The sequence below is a fragment of the Abramis brama genome, assembly GCF_963993115.1.
Source record: "Abramis brama genome assembly, chromosome: 7".
NCBI lineage: Eukaryota > Metazoa > Chordata > Actinopteri > Cypriniformes > Leuciscidae > Abramis > Abramis brama.
In genome coordinates this window covers 34,437,334-34,456,874 of record NC_139969.1, presented here as the reverse complement: position 1 = coordinate 34,456,874, position 19,541 = coordinate 34,437,334, and the positions used below count along the sequence as shown (strand labels likewise).

The following is a 19,541-nucleotide window of genomic DNA, read 5'->3' as shown; positions in this document are numbered from 1 at the left end:
GAAAAAGAATGTACCTGTAATTGCTCACTGCCACTGAACTTGTGCCAGCCAGTATGTCCCCTCAGAAATGAATTAAATAAATAGTTAATTAAATAAATGTCATGTCGGTTTCTGTGGACATGAGTAGATTTTTGACTCTACTGGGCAAGCATGACCATGAATAATAGGGGAAATATTAATATGCTGGTTGAGTATGCTCAATATCTTTCATCAGCTCAAGAGCTTTTGTCTGATATTAAAAAGCCAGTAGAGATTATGTATAGTCTATATCAGAAAACCGGTACATTTATTCCATTTTAGAAGTATCACGATTATTACTGTCCATGCTTACAAAAAGAAAACGTAAATAATTAAGCCAGACTTACTTTCAAAATCTCTCTCTCTCTCTCTCTCTCTCTCTCTCTCTCTCTCTCTCTCTCTCTCTCTCTCTCCTGTTCTAAGTGAATGGGAGGGGCGCATAAATCCTCGGAGTGTATAAGAAGTGCCGTTCTCACAAGAAAGGATTTTACACAGCAACTTAGGACGAACGAAATGAGCTGCCCCAGAGCTGCTACAAAATGCTGGATGGACACCTTCTCCTTGGATGGTTATCATTTACCATTATAGTGCATCTGATCAGCTTGCCTGGACCGAGCACAGCTTACTTCGGGTAGGCAGAAGCTTTAAATGTTTTTTCAAGCTTCAGGTTTTTTTTAATGAATAGACGAAAGATAGATGTGAAATGATGAACCAAAGATCATAAACAAAAAAGACAGCGCAATCTAGGGGAAAAGTTATGTAAACTTCTCTCCGTAACAACCTGTGGAGTTGCGATTTAGTGTGAGTGTTGTTCTCATAACAACGTAATGTTTGCATGAAGTCTCCAGTTAATAACTTATTTATAAATTCATTAAAGATGCCCCTATTTACAAATGTATTAAATACTGCATATCAGGACATTTTATACATTTCTTAGGCTAATTCAGTGACGGGCAGGTACAAGCCGGTCAGGTTCGTCTTTTTTTCATAGATGCTTGTAGAGGAATGAAACTAGACACGAGCAGTTCTACACAGCTGTTAACAATAAAGCTACGAAGATCTCTAACCTGGTGGCCAAAACGTCTGTTAAGATCGCAGATAATATTTCTTCATCCAGCATAAACACTCGTTTTGGCACTCATTTTACTCCCTCACTAAGTTTAATTAGCGCAAGTTCAAGAATGTGTGTTGAATTTACAGTTTCCCCAGTTCCCCCTATAAACATTCCCCTAGCATAATTTTAATTGAGGTAATTGTGATACAGTGGGAACGCCTTTGGAATGTATTCCTCAATGACGCGTTCATTTCTGCTTATTGATATTCTTCCATTACGCGCCTTTAGCGGTCACACCAGAACTTCATGTTTCGAGAAACATGTGTTTAACTTTTAATCATCGTCTGTGAGCCATTGTCACTTGCATCAACAAGTTTTAAACCAGGTTTGTAGGGTAAAAGTAGCGAGGTTGACTGCTATTAAACTCTTATACGGACACAAAATGTAGGCTATTATAATGCTGGTGTAAATATAATCCAAAATGTATGGACATACTCCAAGGACAGGTGGGCGTTTAATATTGTCCTGGTGTTTTAACCCAGTCTGGCTGGAACTGTAGTGATGTACTAGGTTTTCACATTCAACAACTTCTCAACAGTTCAAGACATTGTATCATTATTTCTCTTGGCTCCATGGTGAAGAGTGATGGAAGATTATATGTAAAAAGGTGTGCTAAGGAGAGGATATTGTTAGGGCAAATCAAGGGCCAGGGCGGGAGTGGCTCCCTCAGGCCCCATTGAACATTATGAAGCAGTAAACCGGTTTGTTGGGCTGCAGTGGTTGTAGATTGGGTCTAAGCCTATTCTACCCCCTCTTAGGAAGTCAATAAATTTAATAAATGCTGGCCTGTGTTAGCATGGGTGGGATAGTACTTCATATAAAGATTTATAGTCTCCATTATTTGATCTGAAAGATTGTTACCAATTGCAATTAGCCTCTTAAGAATATTTCCCCTTGTTTTTTTGGCACATTAAATGGAAAAAGATAAACTACAATGTCTGATAATGAGCAGATATGCAGTGTCAAGAGGCTTCGTCTAATAAATGCCTTGATATTTTTAGCATTCAATTTGTCATGCTTATGTGAGGCTAAATAGCCATTGTTTAAAAGTTTTCACACTTTGCCAGTTTCAGCACTTTGTCTACTTTGACGGAAATTGCTTGTACTTCCATGTTATCAGGTCATGAAAACAAACTATAGGAAACTCATTAGTGATATATTTCGCTATGGCATTATGGGTGTTCTTTCTCACACAATGAGTGTTAATTTTTGAATGGTGATATGGGTGTCATTTTCCAGATAGCTAAGAACTCCACAGTCAGTGAGATACAGTCAATAAACAAACTTAAGTCTTTTCAACCTTGCCATTCGTGCCAGAGCCAGCATGAAATCATTATATTTTGACATGTTGTCACACTTGCTTCTACTAAAGTGCAAATAAATACCTTCCATGAAGCACATGCCGCATCTTCTTGGCACTGATTTACTTAAGTAGAGGGTCAATGTTGCATACCCAATTTCCCCAGTGCGGTGGAGCATATGTGAAATCTAAACACAGTCTCTGTTTGACCTCGGTCTGCGTCTCTGAGGGTTGGGTGGGATTCATTGCCTAGTTGAGCCGCTGCTGAAATTGTCATCCTGGCCACAAGAATGCAAAGACTTAGTTTTTTACCACCCGTCCCATCTAGCCTGTTGCGGCAGGTGCCCAATGTTTGTTTCTGCTGTATCTCGTTTAACAAAAATCCCAGGGAGACCAGGTTTGGATGGTTGGGGACAAAGTAGTGATAGAACATTGAATGTTCCTGAGAAACAAGGCAATACGAGGGCTGCACACTTTTTGTCTCGGTTTAGAGCTCACCTCAAACATCCTGAAGAAAGAAAGGGGAAGAGGTTACATGCTGGGAAAACATAAGGAAAATAAGCCCTGAATATCCATGGAATGAGATTCTTTTGTGCCTGGCTTTGACAAGTTTATGCAGATCTCCTCTGGAAGCCAGACTGGGGTACATGTGGGGAACTGCTGTCCCAAATGTGAACCCGAATCGAATTGAGGGAAGATATTTACGACTTTTGTGTGAGGTGCTGGTTATTCCCACCTAAATTCTGCTTCCAAGTATAAACCGAGGTGTAATCACGATGTACAAAGGGTCTACAATTTTTAAATATGTAGAGCCAAAAACGGTTGTATTTGTATTTGTATTGGATTTATTATGACAAATTAATTGTCTTCTGTGTTTGTTTGTTTTTTTGTCATTTAAGGTGCTGTTTACACCTGGTATTAATGCGTGTTGGTCTATCGGATCACAAGTGGGCGACACTAAATACAGGTGTTAACAGGGTCTAAAACATTTTGAGCTTCCAGAGGTAGTCGAAAACACTTGTTTTGTCTGTTAGATTGAAAAAGATCTGAAAAAAAAAAAACATACATTCACTCGCCCATAGACCCTCTCCTTGAAGAAATCAGGACAAAAGTGGTTGAAAGTGGACAAAAGAGATGGATTAAAACACCAGGTGTAAACGGTCATATGTCTGCCTCGTCTACTTGTGATCCGACTGACCAAAACGCATCTTAATACCAGGTGTAAACAAGCCCTAAAAAAAGACTGGTGAAATTTACTTAGACCTGTTAGCAAGAAACAATTCAATTGAATATCTTTATAAGTTGATAAGGTTAGATTTTCAGACACTTTTCTAGTAGATGATGTTTTTTTTTTGCTTTAAATGTGGCTGCACTTTTGTTTCTTACTGTACATGTTCCAAAGCCCTGCGTTAAAGATGTTGGCTGCAACAACATGCATGTGTATGTGCATTATAACCCTGTAATGAAGGCTCAACAATTTGGTGTCATTCCGTCCCCCAAAACCCAGACAGAACAAGGTCAGAACAGGCCCAAGGCTTCTACAGTCTTTCTATAGGAAATACTGTGCTACTAGCACTCAGCCTCTGGCCTCTTACATTTCTAGATATGCATCACTCGTCATGTAATTTATTTATTCTGATTTGGTTTAACTAATTAATGTGTCATGATTTGTCAGAACCTGCCCATCAATAGGTGTAGCAGTACTTGCAGTGCCTGATGTTTCCACCAGGGGGTACAGTCACTACTGTAAAAGTGCTCGGCTCTTCAGTCATCATCTGCTGCTTTATAAAACCTTAGCACAGTGGGAAATGAGTGGTAAAACAGATATGAGCACCGAGAGCTGTGTGACGAGTATACAGGGAGAAGGTAAACAGAGCAGCAGTTTTATTCAAAGGTAGTTGTGGTCAGTTTGATCTGTTTGCAATGGCATTTTTTGGCCACAGCTCACAGGAAAGCCCCTATACAGAAGCAGTTTGCTGCATAAGGCTTCAGATTTAATCTCTTGACTAGACTTGTGCTTGGGAATGTTGATGAGAGCTGCTGCCTGTGCTGTGGTGGATCGCCTTTCAGTGCCAGAGAATAGCAGTGTCTGCAACTGAAGATCTTCACGTGACCACTTCCTTCAGAGGCTGTATACACGCACAGACAATTTACTGAATCAAAATTAAAATGCCATTGTTAACATTTCACTTAACAGACACATAATGTAAAGGCACAACCCCACCAAAGTGTGTATCATTGCTGGACAGCTTAACATAGTGTAACTTTTGTACTATAAACACACTTAAGATTACCAACATTTCTTTGGCTTTCATGACATTTCAAGTAACCACTTGAAAAACAGAAAATCCGTGTCTCTAAATTTCTACCGGTTTGTTTTTCCTCAATGGCTTTCTTGACAAGCTTTGAGAATGGCTTCTCCCGCAGGAGTCATCCCAACCCTGCCTTGATTATATGGTATTATTGCTCTGGGGAATGTCTTTAAATGTGTTTGGCTCACTTGCATCCAAACGGCTCAATATTCTGGTAGCATGGATCCAACCACAGCTTGGAGGTCTGCCTCAATTTTTTAAGAGAGGGCGGGTCCGTTCCTACCATCAGCTGTGTGCTTTGTAGATATGTAGGCTGTTGTTGGAAATGCTGTGATGGGCATCGCAGACAGCAGCACAGACAGGCAAAACCGGAAAGCCAATATGGAATCTGAATAGCTTTTGGTGGTCACGGATTGATGAAATGACGTTAATTAGTGGCACTACCATGTCATGGGTTTTCCGTCTCCAACCACAGACTGTTTTCCTCCACAGAGGGCTTTGGGTGGACTGTGGGCCAAAATGATCAGTGACTACAGCCAAGATTAGATGACTAAAAAAACCATAAGATGACTGTAAAAACCCTGAGCTATGAACCATACATGCACATTTATTGCATGGACTGGGTGTTGCTCTCAAAACAGTAGGCAAGTCAAACCCAGAATGTACCTTGATGGAGTTCATGCTTTTGCTGTTTCATTGTGCTTGCATCAAACTAGGAGTTTTTTAATTTAAGTTGCATTGCTTTTTCATTTAGTCCATTAGAGCTGCACTGCTTGATGTATAACATGAATAAACAAAACAAACAGATACAACAACAGATCCTAGACTTTTTTTTTTTTTTTTTTTTTAAATATCTATTATCTTTCTATTATCAGTCATGCACCAGCAATAAGTCAGGTTGGATGTATTTCTATAAAAAGACTTTGTAAATCTTTTGTCTTTGTAAATTATGGCTTTATTGATGGCAGATTAATTGATTGTCTCAATAGTTGGTTTTGGTAAGGATAGGTTAAGCGCATGACTACACTCAGTCTTCAGTCTTTAAGACTGAACTTGGGAATAATATACTGCAATATGTTTTGAAAACAAATATTTGATTTGTACAAGTATGATGTAGTGACTGACTAAATGTTAGCTAGCAGTCCAAAAAGTTTCTAGATTTCTTGCTAGTCGCTTAAAAAAAAAAAAAGTTGCTAAAGCAGTGTGAAAAGTTGCTAATCCAGTGACAAAGATGCTATATTGGCAACACTGGCTGTGTTCCTTCATTTTATCTGCTCCCCTGTGTGTGTGCGTCACCCTGGTAAAAAAAAGTTTTCTGGTGCATATGATACACACTTTATTGCGTGTAATACCCACGCACCCCACACCACTAATCCTACCCAAAAGTATTATATGAACGTACCCTAATCCTACCCAAGGGGTTTACAGTGCATATCATATGAACGTAAAAAGTCATTTTCGTGTATAAATTGCACGATAAACACAATGCGTGCTATAGAGACGCTAATGAGATCTAATGAGAACGGGTTGAGTATATCATCATTGAACTGACTTGCATTTACTAACCTTTATCCTTACTCCATTTGTGTCAATACCTGGGTTCACGGTTGGGTTCACTAATGTCTCTGTCTCCAAGTCTGGTATATTCCTGACAAAATGTTTTTGGCTAATTAGGGGTCCAAGCACCAAAGGTGCCGGAACCCTATTGTATTTATACTGATTTTCTTCTTAATTTTATCAGGGGCCAAGCACCGAAAGTTCGTAGTCACCTATTTAATCTTTTAGTGTTCTTATTATTATTATTCCACTCTTGAAGTCTATGGCTATGGTGGCCCAGTAGTGCACAACACAATGAAATATAAAAAGCAAACATAAGTTCACAACACAACGAAAACAAGCCACAACACAATGGAATCAATCCACAACACAACGGAAATGCTCCCGACCACTAGAGGGTTCTTGGAGCACGGTAAAGTTAGTTTTCCTTGCCACTGTTCTATAGAGTCGGCAGTCTTACAAAGATATCAACATCAAGATTAGTTTTAACAGTATGTAACCATTGTATATCGCCATGAAATAATAATTAAAAATCACTTGCGTGCATTATAGCTGATTATTTATACCCGAGAATGCTTTGATGTGCTACCACGATGAATGATGCCTAAGGGAACGTCTCCTAAAATGCCGCTGCAAAATTCCTCAAAGGACAGCGTAAATTTGAAGTTACTCCAATTTTGAGATCGCTGCATTGGTTACATGTGCATTTTAGAATTGAGTTTGTTTTTAAAATCTTTAAATAATCCCGCACCAAGCTATTTGTCTGAGCTACTCTATCTATACAATCCCCACACAAAATCTGAGGTCCGGTGATAAGAGACTTCTCTCTGTCCCCAGATCGCGATTAAAGCATAGAGGAGATAGAGCCTTTGCTATTGCCGGCCCTAGGCTGTGGAACAGCCTTCTGGTGTTTATCAATCGGCGCAGGCTTTAACTGTTTTTAAATCATCTCTTAAAACCTATTTTTTCCGTTGGCTTTCAGTTAACTGTGAGCTTCTGTCAAGAATGTGTGGTTGCCCTGTGTTTCTTTGTTTTTTGTTTTGTTCAGCTCTTTGGTCAGCTGTGTTTGCTGTTTTTAAATGTGCTATATAAATAAAACAAACATGAATTAATATTTCATGTCGATATACAATGGATACGGTTTAAACTAAGCGTGGTATTGATATCTTTGTTAGACTGCTGACTCTATAGAACAGTGGTAAGGAAAACTAACTTTACCACGCTCTGAGAGCCCTCCAGTGGTCTGGAGAATTTCCGTTGTGTTTTGGCTTGATTCTGTTATGTTGTGAACTTATGTTTGCTTTTAAAATTTTGTTGTGTTGTGCTCTACTGGGCCACCGTATATGGCAGCCCATAGAACCATATGGTAAAAAGTTGTGAAATTTGGCACACAGATAGTGGAGTCTGAACAATAAACACAGCAAATTTGGACTCTACCTTAATCCCTCAAGCACCACCAACTGTCCAAATTTGCACTAATGTTTGTTAAAACCTAATGTTAGGTTAATAATGACCTGTAAGGGCTTCAAACAAAATTATATATTTTTTTGCTGATTCCTCGGATCAAGATGACGTTATGATTTTTTTTCCGCCATTTTGAATTTTCTGAAAAACCTAAATTTTCAAACTCCTCCTAGACCGTGGCTCTGACTTTCACAAAATTGAACCAGATAATCTTTAGAACATGCCAACAAAAAGTTATGGAATTCAAGTTGATTAGTCAAACCATTCTTGAATAACGCGTGAAAAAAATTGATGAAGAGCATGCCAAAATGAACATGAGGTTACCTGAGAATTACCTAAGGATACCTGCTAGTGGTCAGGAGATATGAAAAATTGGTTTTTTTTCACAACTTCAAAATTGGTCTCTTTAGATTTGGCACAGCATGCCAAGTCAAATGATACCAAATTGTGGGTGTCGGCCATTTTTTATTTTGTCGTAAAATGCTGTATTTTATGAAAGCATTAGTGTATCATTACAAAACTTGGTGTGTGTCATTGGCACCACGCCTTGAAGGTAGTGAAAAAGTTGGGACAGCGCCACTTTGTGGTCAAATTATAATGAAATTTCAAAAATGCTAATAGCTTTCAATTACTTTGGTCTAGTTTAATGAAACTAGTGTTGATTGATCCATTGAGTCATACTGAGAACAATGATACCAATTACGTCACATTTGGTTGAAATTGCTGTCTGCCATTTTGAATTACTTTGAAAACCTACTTTTCAAACTCCTCCTAGTCAGTTGTTCTGATTTTCACCAACATTGGCTCATATCATCTTCAGACCATTCAAGTTATTTGAAACTTTTTGATGGACCATTCTTGAATAATGCATCAACCAAATTTTTGGCATGATGCCAAACTGAGGCACTGTCCACACGAACACGGGTATTTTCAACCGCAGCCTATTTTATGTGGTTTGACCGTTCGTTCACATGCTCACCTCACACTGACCACACAACATCAATTTGGAAACAGCGCCACCTATTGGTCAAAAGTGATAAGCAATTAGTATCAAAATAGTGATTGTATTTGAGGTTTTTTTTTGTTCAGCCATTTTGCCTAATATAATCTAAAAATGTCTTTACTCATTATTGCACTTGAGTCTATGGCAGCCCATAGAACCATGTGCAGGCTTGTTTCAACAGCAAGCACTCCTGTGCACGAAGCTTAGTAGAGCATGCTGAAAACACACTGGTGCTCCACTGGTGAGCCATGCCTTTGTGCCTGAGGTTGTTGTGTGGTTGTTGTTTCTGTGCTTCACAATCCCACTGTTCTCAATGGGGACAACGTTGAGCCAGAGGATGATGAAGACCATGATGATGGCCCCCCTGAACCCCACAACCTTGAAGCAAGAGTGGAAGAACATGTGCGGGACAATCTGGCTGCCGCTGTGTCTGCTCACAACATTTGTGTGCCTGCTCTACCTGTAAAACATTTAAACGTTTTAAAATGAATGTCCGCATTCTGTTTCTTGCATATTTTATTTCATATTTTTACAATTACATGCTATTTTTTGTTGTAGCTTTATCACTTTTGTGGTGTAGTGGGCTAAACCACTGAACTGATTAGCAGAAGGTTTCTGGTTCGGTCTCCACAGCCGCCACCACCAGTGTGTCCTTGAGCAAGGCACTTTACTCCTGGTTGCTCCAGTGGGATATTCCCTGTAATAAGTGCGCTGTAAGTCACTTTGGATAAAAGCATCTGCCAAATGGATTAATGTAAATGTGATTTTTGTAATTCACACAAACGCTCAATAAAGCTGATTATTTCTTAAAGTTTATTTCTTCAAGGTACTACTATCATATAAACGCATACATACATTTCATACAATTTCTATTTGGGGGACTTAAAGGTTTAGTTCACCCAAACATATAAATTTAGTCATTATTTACTCACCTTGTTGCGTTGTTCAATCTTTTTTCTTTTTCTGAACACAAAAGTTGATTTTGGTCAAGTATGTCCTGCTGGTTTCTGTTCATACAATATTAGTCAATGGATCCTGACTTCCAGAAGCTTCATGACAGTTTTGATGATGCTTTTGAAGCTTCTGAAAGTCAGGCTCCATTGTATGAACAGAAACCAGCAGAACGAACTTGACCAAAATCTTTTGGTCTTTTTCTAGAAGCTCTCGCTAGCTCTGGGCTCACTGAGGATGAAGAGACCACAACATCCGGGCCAGATGAGGCAATAAGGACAGGTGGAGTGATTGAGGGTCTCGTCCATGGCGCTATACCATTTCGAGGATGCTGCTGTGGGCTCCCCATCCTCAGTGCTCACATCAGTCTGTGGACATTTCAGATCCTACGAAACAAACATTAAACAAAAGCAGTCATTTTAATAGCACAATATCAGTTGACTTCTGTATTAGAAGTAACAAAATGATCTTACTGTTTCAGGTTTTCTCTTTTTTTTCTGCTCCACTACAAAAGCTCTGCAGCAAATGCACAGAAATCAAGAATCAGAAAAGTGCTGTAATAACTCTGTTTGAAATTACAATAATTAAAATAAACTACAACTTTAGATTTAAATAGATTTGTATTAATTTCTGTAGTATACTCACTCATTCAAACAAGATTCACCTTACCTTTGTGATTTATGAGCTCAATACTACATTTATACGTTGAGGTTGTTGCTGATGTGTTAACTCACTTTTTATTCAACATAAATGTTTCTCAATTTATCAACAGTACTAATGGACAAATAAAATAGATAACTTATGTTTAGCTACTTTATGTAGATTTTTTTTTTTTTTACATTACTTACATTCATCTAATGTAAGCAGTGTTGAAAACATACATCACTCAGATGTCTATTTCAAGTTGTGATGTGCTCATCTTCAATACTTATCGAAGATTTTCCTGTCAGATGTTAAATAAACCATACATCTTAAAGACACTTACTAAATGTCTATGTAAATCTACTTTGGTGACGTACGTGTGCTTACTGAAGCTCCGCTGTTAGCTATACATCATAAAAGTGTTTTAACAGCAGAATCACAAATATACTGTCTAGCGTCTTAACACCTTCAACAATTCAACAGTTTACTCCATGGTAGTTCAACAAATGCGATTGTAATACAAGGAACCATGTTTTTGGTTTCTAATACTCACATTTGAAAACCCCTGCATCGCTGTTCTCCTCCATGTTCGATAATGACGTATCCTCTCCCGTGGCCTTGTGTGAAGGCTGGGATAGAAAAGTATCCATCGATGTGTGCTTCAGAACTTAAAGATCTCCCTCTTTTTGTTTTCTTTATTGCTGCATTAAAGATGAAATGGTTTAACTTCTATTTTCGTGCAGGCACAGTGAGGGAAAAAACACTTGAGTTTAGGTCAATCAGTTTGTAGCTCTGCTTCAACTGTTCATCCGACCATCCGATTACCGGGTGGGAGAGGTTTATTGCCTCTTGTTTCCCCCTGTACACTGCACGGCAAATGACGCACAACAAAACTAAAAAAAAGAGTCGCATGAGTCAGAATTCGGCTCAAAATCAGACGAAAATTGCACAGTGTATGCCCAGCCTTAGTGCAGAGGTGCCAAATCCTGTTCCTGGAGATGTAGCTACCTGCAGAGTTTCAATTAAACTCTTTCAATTCAGTGCAGCATACCGATTTGAATGATCCTCATCATGCCTTTCGGCCTCATGCTGCTTGCAGCTATATATACGCAAAGGTGCCAAACTTATTCTTTTTCAGCTGTATAAATCTCTGGCCAGCCAAAACCATTCATCCGAGAAACACCTAATTTGGCAGGATGGTCTCAGATGCACCCCACTTCTCAGGTGTACACACACCTCGATCTGACCATAGATGGCGCTATAATAAGTACTTTTACGTTGCTGCTTGTATCTCTGCAAATATGTAATAACTGGCTAGAATCAAAATTCTTTTTCCTCTGATGAACAAGGTTGAACAAGTTGAACAAAATGTGTATATCTCTGTTATTTTTTTGTTTTTGTTTTTTGCCATGGATAAAATTATTATAAATACAATTTTCAGTATACTGATTATCAAGCGTAGCGTTAGTTCTGGCAGGTCACGTTAGTCTAGCTCGCATCAGCTGACCCTCAGCTGATCCACATCTACCTATAGGAATACGACGCCTATCACCATATACGTATATAAGCTCCTTCAGTATTGCATTTCTCAGGAGCTAATTACCTCCTCCATCCCCAGCTCCTCCTCTCACCCAGTCAGGATTTGACATTCTGATTCGCCTTGAATCAGAATAATTATCGAATAATGTTGTACTTTAAAATCTTGAATTAAATATATTTGCAAATTTTCATGTTGGTTCTGTTCTGTTTACCCCAAGGGGGATTATTGCTGCTCTCCCTGCTCTTATCCATGCTAGGCTGCATGGATGCGCAGGGAGTTCTCGCCCAGAATGGAACCATACCGCCAATCCAAACTGTATGCTAATTGTCAATCATATTTGATGGTAGTGGTCCTGACAGAAATATTGTTTTCATTAACTTACTACAAGTCTAGTGATGCACCGATTCCGAATGTGATAATAGGAAATTAAAGTAACAGAGATTGTTTTGGCTTTACAGCAGCTCTAGAATAAAGTTATTGTCCAGCTAAAGTTAGTTTTGATTGATTCACTTCTGTTGCAAAGATCATTAGTTATTAACTTAGGGGGCGCTTACACGACACCATTCTAACAGAAAATCATAATACAGATTTGTCACTTCCGCGTATCCATGCGAACCGGAATCATTTTGACAACGTTTTATCTGTACAGAGGTAAAGGGAAGGGAAGGAAGTCTTCACAAGGAGAGACTAGTTGACACTTCAAGACTGCGTTGTCGTCGTTCTACACGGATGCTGTGTGTTGTTCACACAACTTCATGAATGAACTCAGTGATATTATTCTGAAGCTTCTGTTCTTCAAATCGCTTAACTCTGTCAACACAACTTGCTGCGCAGTCTCTGCTCCATGTCTTCATCCAGACGGCACGAAGAACACGACGCACCATAGGAAAACCTGGTCTTGTGCTGAATTTAGACTGCCTGCCAAATTATTACCTCCCTCGTTGAAGTCGCTACTTGATTGCCTAATCCTAACCCCTCCCCCACAAATAATCCTAAACCTACCAATACTAGGGGGGTAATAATTTGGATTATATATATATGTGTGATATGTGACAAAAATGCATCCTTAGTGTGGATTTAAGCGCATCCAGACAGTGAGGGTTTTTCAGTAAGGAAGGAGGAAATATATCGCAAACTCAGACTCTTTCTTGATCCAAAAAATGATAAGTGTTCTCATCTCTTGCAGCAGCAGAAGAAGTGGTACGGTCAAAATGCTGCATCTGTAACTGCATGAGAGGATAATAAATTAGCCGTAAATTTCCAGCTGACATGTTGCAGTCTTCTTCGCTTTTAAATGCTTTATTTACCATCACAACCGACACAATGAAATACTCGGTAGTCAGATACGCAAATTATTTAGTTTTGACATCCCTACTGGGAAACAGCAGGATTTATTAATAAAGTCTTGTCTTTATTAATAAAGTCTTAACTTGCATTGTCGGTTTATTGGTTTTCATGTAAACCCAGACAACAGGTTATTTCAATAAGCTGATTTTTGTGAGTTATCAGCGTACTGGTGTGCATGTAAACATGCTCAGTATTATTTGTCTATTTTAATATAGTACATAGCATAATGCTTCCATAAAGAGATACTTATAGACTTTATTTTATTTGAAAAGAGACATGCACATTGTATAACTGTATCATCTACACAAGCTAGTTAGGTTTCGGTAACAAAACATTTAAGCAATACAACTGGTTCCTTTATAGGCATCAGTTATGAAAAAGGAAAGATAAATAAAAATAAATAAAAATATAGAAATAACTAACTAATAAAGCTTAAGGTTTATAGCTTGCATTTTTAAGATGAATTGGTTCTGTAAAATGCATTTTGGTCTTTGGATCCTCTAGGAACAAGCTGCAGTACTTGTAATACTTTACAAGAGTCTCTAATATGTAGGAAAAGCTATATAATTTATGTCAGCAGCAAATATAAATAACTGTAACTAATTTAGGTGGTATTTTAAGATTAATTGGTTTTGTAAAAGGCATTTTGGTCTTCTATTTGAAATGAAGATGATCAATGTATCAGTGTACCCATAGAATCAGTGTCATGGATGCTGTGTCATTATATTGTCATGCAGCTTACAATAAAACCATAAATGCTATGTTACTGACCCCCACAGTCAAAGCATGTTAGGATTCCAATCTTCTCAAGTCCATTTTTATGCCTTTATGGTCAGGGCAAACACATCATTAAGGTCTATGTTTGCATGCTTTTAGAAAAGGCTTTTAGTGGAAGCCCAAATGAGAGAGTGGAGCAGCTCTCGTACCTGTCACTGGGTGCTGGTGTTCTCAGTGCCATGGTGTGAGGTCGATAGGTAGTCATGTGGAGCTCTGTGGCGCACCCATGCTGTGCCAGTCACACAGTCACCATCGCTGAGCAGCTGACCTGTGTCGAGCCCCGCGATTAAACCTCTTACTAATGCTAACCACACGCACGCTACTGTATGCACCAACTTACTGTGTGTGTCCTACTCTACCACCCCTACATTTATAGTTAAAATTATTTTCTAAGAAATTGTGGCTTGGAAATATTGTTTCTCATAGACACCAGTGAGATTACTTGTGGAGTCTGAACTGCTTCTCAAGTTAGTCTCCATATAAAACAATGCAGTTCACAACAATGTGAAAGACTATGCCTAAATTTGTAGTTATCGTATTTTCCGGTATATAAACGTCAGTGAATTCAATTTGAGTCAAGTAATTTCTCATCAAATTCATCCAAGACCAAATCATCTTAGCAATGTTGTCCACAATTATATTACTAGTGCTTGCCAAAGGAAAGCATTACTATTAATTTTCCTCAAACTTGAGTCCATCCATTCTCCAATCCACTTTGTCCTGGTTGCGGGGATGCTGGAGCCTATCCCAACGTCTCAGGGCACAGATGGACCTTTCTAATAGACTAGAATTTCATTGAAACATGGGGGTGGGCTCTTTTGACTGCAGACAGAAACCAGCCAGAGCACCTGGCAACCACTGAGCTTTGAACTAAAACAAACACCATGTGCATTTTCTTCAGAAAATGTAAAAATCCAGCTATTCTTGTGCACCTCAATTAATTTGTGTATTTCAAACAAAAGTTTTAGAGAAACATCAATGACAAAGTTAATACTTGATTAAAACATAACTGAAAAATCCTCTGAGAAATAATTTTCCTTTGGTATGTGCTTGGTATTGTCCATTAACTTTTCCTTTGGATATTACACCTGGTTACAGCTGTAGTAGACTGGCAACTCTGTTAATGATTTTAAGTACATTCTCATGTGACCTTGCCAAACAAAATATTAGTGCCGAGTAAATAATCATCTCATCCTCATCCATCTGGCCCCACTAGCACATGGAAAACATGTGCTTTTCTTTGCAAAATGTTCAAACAATCTCGAATGTCTATCCGTGTCCAATTGATTTTTAGCCATCCTGTGTTTGTACTTATCTGCAGTTTCCCTGTAGATTTTGGTGTGTTCTTAAGTGACTAGAACAGACAAATTTACAACCTTATATTTCTCAACCTCTCAGCCGTTTTGCCAGTTGACTGGTGTTGGGAACAAGAGAACAAGTCTCATTAGGTAGCTACAGCCCACAGTGACTCTAAAGGTCATTCTGTGTGTGTTACTCAACTGTTCCCATCATGACCCATCATCTTCATGTTATTTGGTTAACATTGGTTAGATAAATTTAGGGGTGCAAAATTGTGTCATGAAGATGTGTCATCATATAGAACAGCTGCTGTATGTTTACTGGCATTGCTTCAAGAAAAAAAAAGAAGATATTCTTGGGACTTGGAATGTCTACAATGCTTTTTTGTCAAATTTGTGTTAATAATTTTAGAGAAAAATTATGGAGAAGTTATGAGTGATCTGGCACCAGGTCTCAGTCAGGTGTTTTGTCAGACATGTAATTGATTAAACCATTACACTAATGTGTACACTAATTTACTATTACCATTACACCAATTTACTATTAAGTAAATGTTGTCATATAGTAAACAGTTCTGTTTAAGTTTAATCAGTTACCGTTCTCCTAACATGGTATACAACACCTGTATACTACTACTTCACAGCTGTCACCAATTTAAAAATTCATAAACAAATAAACACATCCAGCAAGTCTTTTCGATGTATCCACCTGTCAAACACTAATCAGCAGTAATCTGTAACCTGCCACGCTAACCGCACCCCACAGGTAAACATTAGCTTTAGCATGATCATTATGAAGGGAGTCATTAGAATTTTTTGGCTGCCACACATGTGGGGGCGACACAATGCACAACTGGCTGCCACTGCTGCTTGGCTGGATCTACCACTATTGCTTTCCTGCTAGGTCAGGCCAGCCAGACTCTAGATGGGACTCCAGCACTGCAGCCTGAAATTCATCCAGCTCTCTGGATTCTTCTACCCATGAAGTATAGGAGGATGTGTTTTTCTGCCCCCGAATGAGGAGGTGTTCTTTCTCTAGTGGAGGAAGTGCTTCATGGGCCCCCTCTACCCCTGGAGGAGGTGTTCTGACAACAAAATACAATCAGACAGGGTCAGGGTTGAAGGCCACAGGTTCATTTTGCTGACACTGAGCAGATATTGAGCATTTTTATAGTATGGAAAAATTAGCTTGGTATCTCTTCAATATTTGTAACAATGACTGTGATGTGTGAAATGTCATTGAAGCATCTTGAAACACTCTGAACAATCTGAACAATCATTGTGGACTAATGTTAAATCCATCTTGCAGACCCATCTGTTGAGATTTGGCTAAGATTGCCATGCTTTTGTCCAGAGAATTGAAGAAGTGCATTTCAAGCCAAGATAGAAACACGAATGGACTCCTCGAAGGTTTTTGTTTGGCTTGTGCGAGTAACTCATACTTTTCCTCACATCTGTCTTTGTTTTGGGTTACTGTGGTAGACAGCTGGGGGGGGGGGGGTGTCTGAGAAAAGGCTTTGTTTGGGGTCAACAGCTGGGGGGAATGATTGGCATGCATTTGAAGTAATTGGGGACCCTGACTTGCCAGCCAGGAGACCACACAACCAGCAAGCCCAAACGTGTTGAAAGCAAGTTCGTTTAAGGGGTGGTCACACTACAGTTTTCGTTCCATTGACTTCCATTCATACACGTGCAAATGTGGGAGACAAAAAATGCAAGCTGAAGCGAAGAAGTTTCGAATTTTGCTGCATTCCAAAGTTCAAATTTGGTGAACTCTGACCTGGGAATTCGTATCATGTGAAACCTTGTGACCAATAGAAGATTGATACAACACACCGTGAATATTTAGCTGACATAAAATAATACAAACTTTAAATCTACAGGATTGCAGAGTTACAGTAGAGTGGACTAGACTGTATATATACTGAAATAGGTTTTTTTAAAAAGACGCTGCAGAATGTGATATCATTTTGTTACCATTGCAGAAATTTTGGTTGCTCAAAGTCTAGTGTGACCGCAGCTTTAGTCTAGGTTCTAGTCTCTGTGTAAACAACAAAAACGCGAATGCACATGCATATTACGTGTTCAGTCTATAGTGTTTCATTGCCATCTAATTGCCTGGCAGCAGAATACAGCATTTTTTACTGTTTTCGTGGATCTGTGTGAATGGGGATAGTTTTGACAATGGCGGCATCTGTACGCGGAAAACTCAAAATAAGAACTTCTCCGTTTTAAGCATATCATTGTCATGTAAACGTTTTTACTGATGTGACCAATAACCCATTGCTTTCGATGATAAACTTTTGGTGGCTATACAAACGTTGTCTATTTTTATGATCAAAAGTTACTTTCTCAAAGTATCTTTATAATTTTGCCAGCTATAATGTGTCCATGTTTATGTTTATTTTTAAAGAATAATGCATATTCATGATTATACACATTAAGTCTTCACAAATTCAGAAATTATATTTTTATAATCCTATGCTACATATAAAACAGGCAGATAAAAGTACAGACAAAATAAAAAAATAGTTTTTCTGGGTCAGTGACCATGGGAACCAAATGAGAGGCGGGAAACAAAGACAAAGAAACACATGTCATGAATGAAACACACTAGAAGTCCATGTAAGCAAACTAACTGAACATGGTGACAGGTACACTTTCCATGTCAGGTGGTACAACTACATACTATTAGTTGTACCACCTGCCATAAAAACATTCAACAAAATAATTTAAACACTTTGAAATTTTATTTACCAACTGAAACTAGTTTAAACACATAGTTTATGTCTCACAAATATGCATTACATCAGTTTTGAAAAGATTTTTAAAAAACACCTTTTAGAAGCTTTATTTGTAAATTACCCTATTATAAAGAACACTTTTTAACAGTTTACTTAAATTAAGAAACACAGTCATGAATGTGTACTCTCTTAAGTAGTCTTTTATTTCATTACTATTATATTATCAGCAAGTAGTTTATTTTTTAAATACACACTTTTAAGATTTGAAGGGATGCCGTAAGGTCATGGGAGTGAGGTAAGCAGCCGAAAAACAAGCTCCTCCCGAACTTTTGTTTAGAACAACATATTTAAAAGTGTCAAGATTTTGAGTGTGATTAGTTATACTGTATTTCTTCACATCGGTTTTCTATAATCTCTCTTCCATACTACGGACAACATCAGGTTTAAATGCTATCTGGTGCATGCAAATTTAACAGAAAGGTCATGATCTTGATCTTGTGAATGGAATGTCACTCATTTGTCATGTTGTGGACAGCAGGCAGAGAGGATGGCAAAGTTTGAACTCCATTTCCACACAATGATGTGGAAAGGTTTCAATTCAATGTGATCAGGTTTTAACTCTTGCCTTGCCATGTGGCTGAGATACAGGACAGCCACAAAAAATATAAATTTTCATATACATTCTTGCATTACACAAACTGGACAAAAAAGAAACACATCCTCTTTATATACATTCATGGAACTGTATACACTTAATGAGTGCTGTTTGTGACAACAGTGTATATAAACTCATTACTTATAACTCATTACGGTATACATAAACACATAAGTGAAATTTCAACATTTGAGAATCATATTTGGACTCTATATGAGTTTAGCACAATGCCTAGATTAATCTGGATGTGGTTTTGAAATTAAATAAAAATTGGTAAAATCTTAAAGACACTGTTCAAACTGTGAACTTTAAGAGTGGGGCCATACTGTGTTTACTTAGCTCTGACCCCAGCCAATCACGTTGTTGGATCAGAAAGGCACCAGTTTGAAAAAACCTCCTGCTCATGAAGGATTAAAAGGATCTGAGCTTTAGAAGAACAACAACAGCAATAACCACAAGCAAACTTTCTCTTCAAAGCTCCTCCATCTGCATATTCCAGATTGCCAGGACCTTCTGCACCAACTTTAAAACATTCACTTCCAAGGTACCTTCATCTGTGTGTTCCAGACCTTCTCTGTGTTCCAGGAGTTCAGCATTCCCCAGTACTTTGTGTTCAAGGCTCTAGACATTGCCCGCATCAGACTCATCACCATGTGGAAAGTAAATATCACTTTCCCAAACCTCTTCCCTGAGACCTTGGCATTAGTTTGTGTTGTTAGTGTATTCTTTTTTAATTTGCATAAGATGTTGTATAGCTGATGTTTGTTAATATCAAATAATCATTGAGTTTATTTGTTAAATTTATACAGTTTACCTGGT

The 19,541-nt window shown here is 38.4% G+C and overlaps 1 protein-coding gene across 1 annotated transcript in view; it reads left to right on the top strand.

Moving 5' to 3' along the window:
- Positions 1-486: 486 nt before the first annotated feature.
- The window catches only part of wnt9a (wingless-type MMTV integration site family, member 9A), a 50,157-nt gene continuing 31,102 nt past the window's right edge, over positions 487-19,541 (top strand). The window contains exon 1 of the mRNA XM_084119853.1: positions 487-649. Coding sequence (XP_083975979.1) covers positions 558-649 — 92 coding nt within the window. The 5' untranslated portion in view covers positions 487-557. The remainder of the gene's footprint in view (positions 650-19,541) is intronic.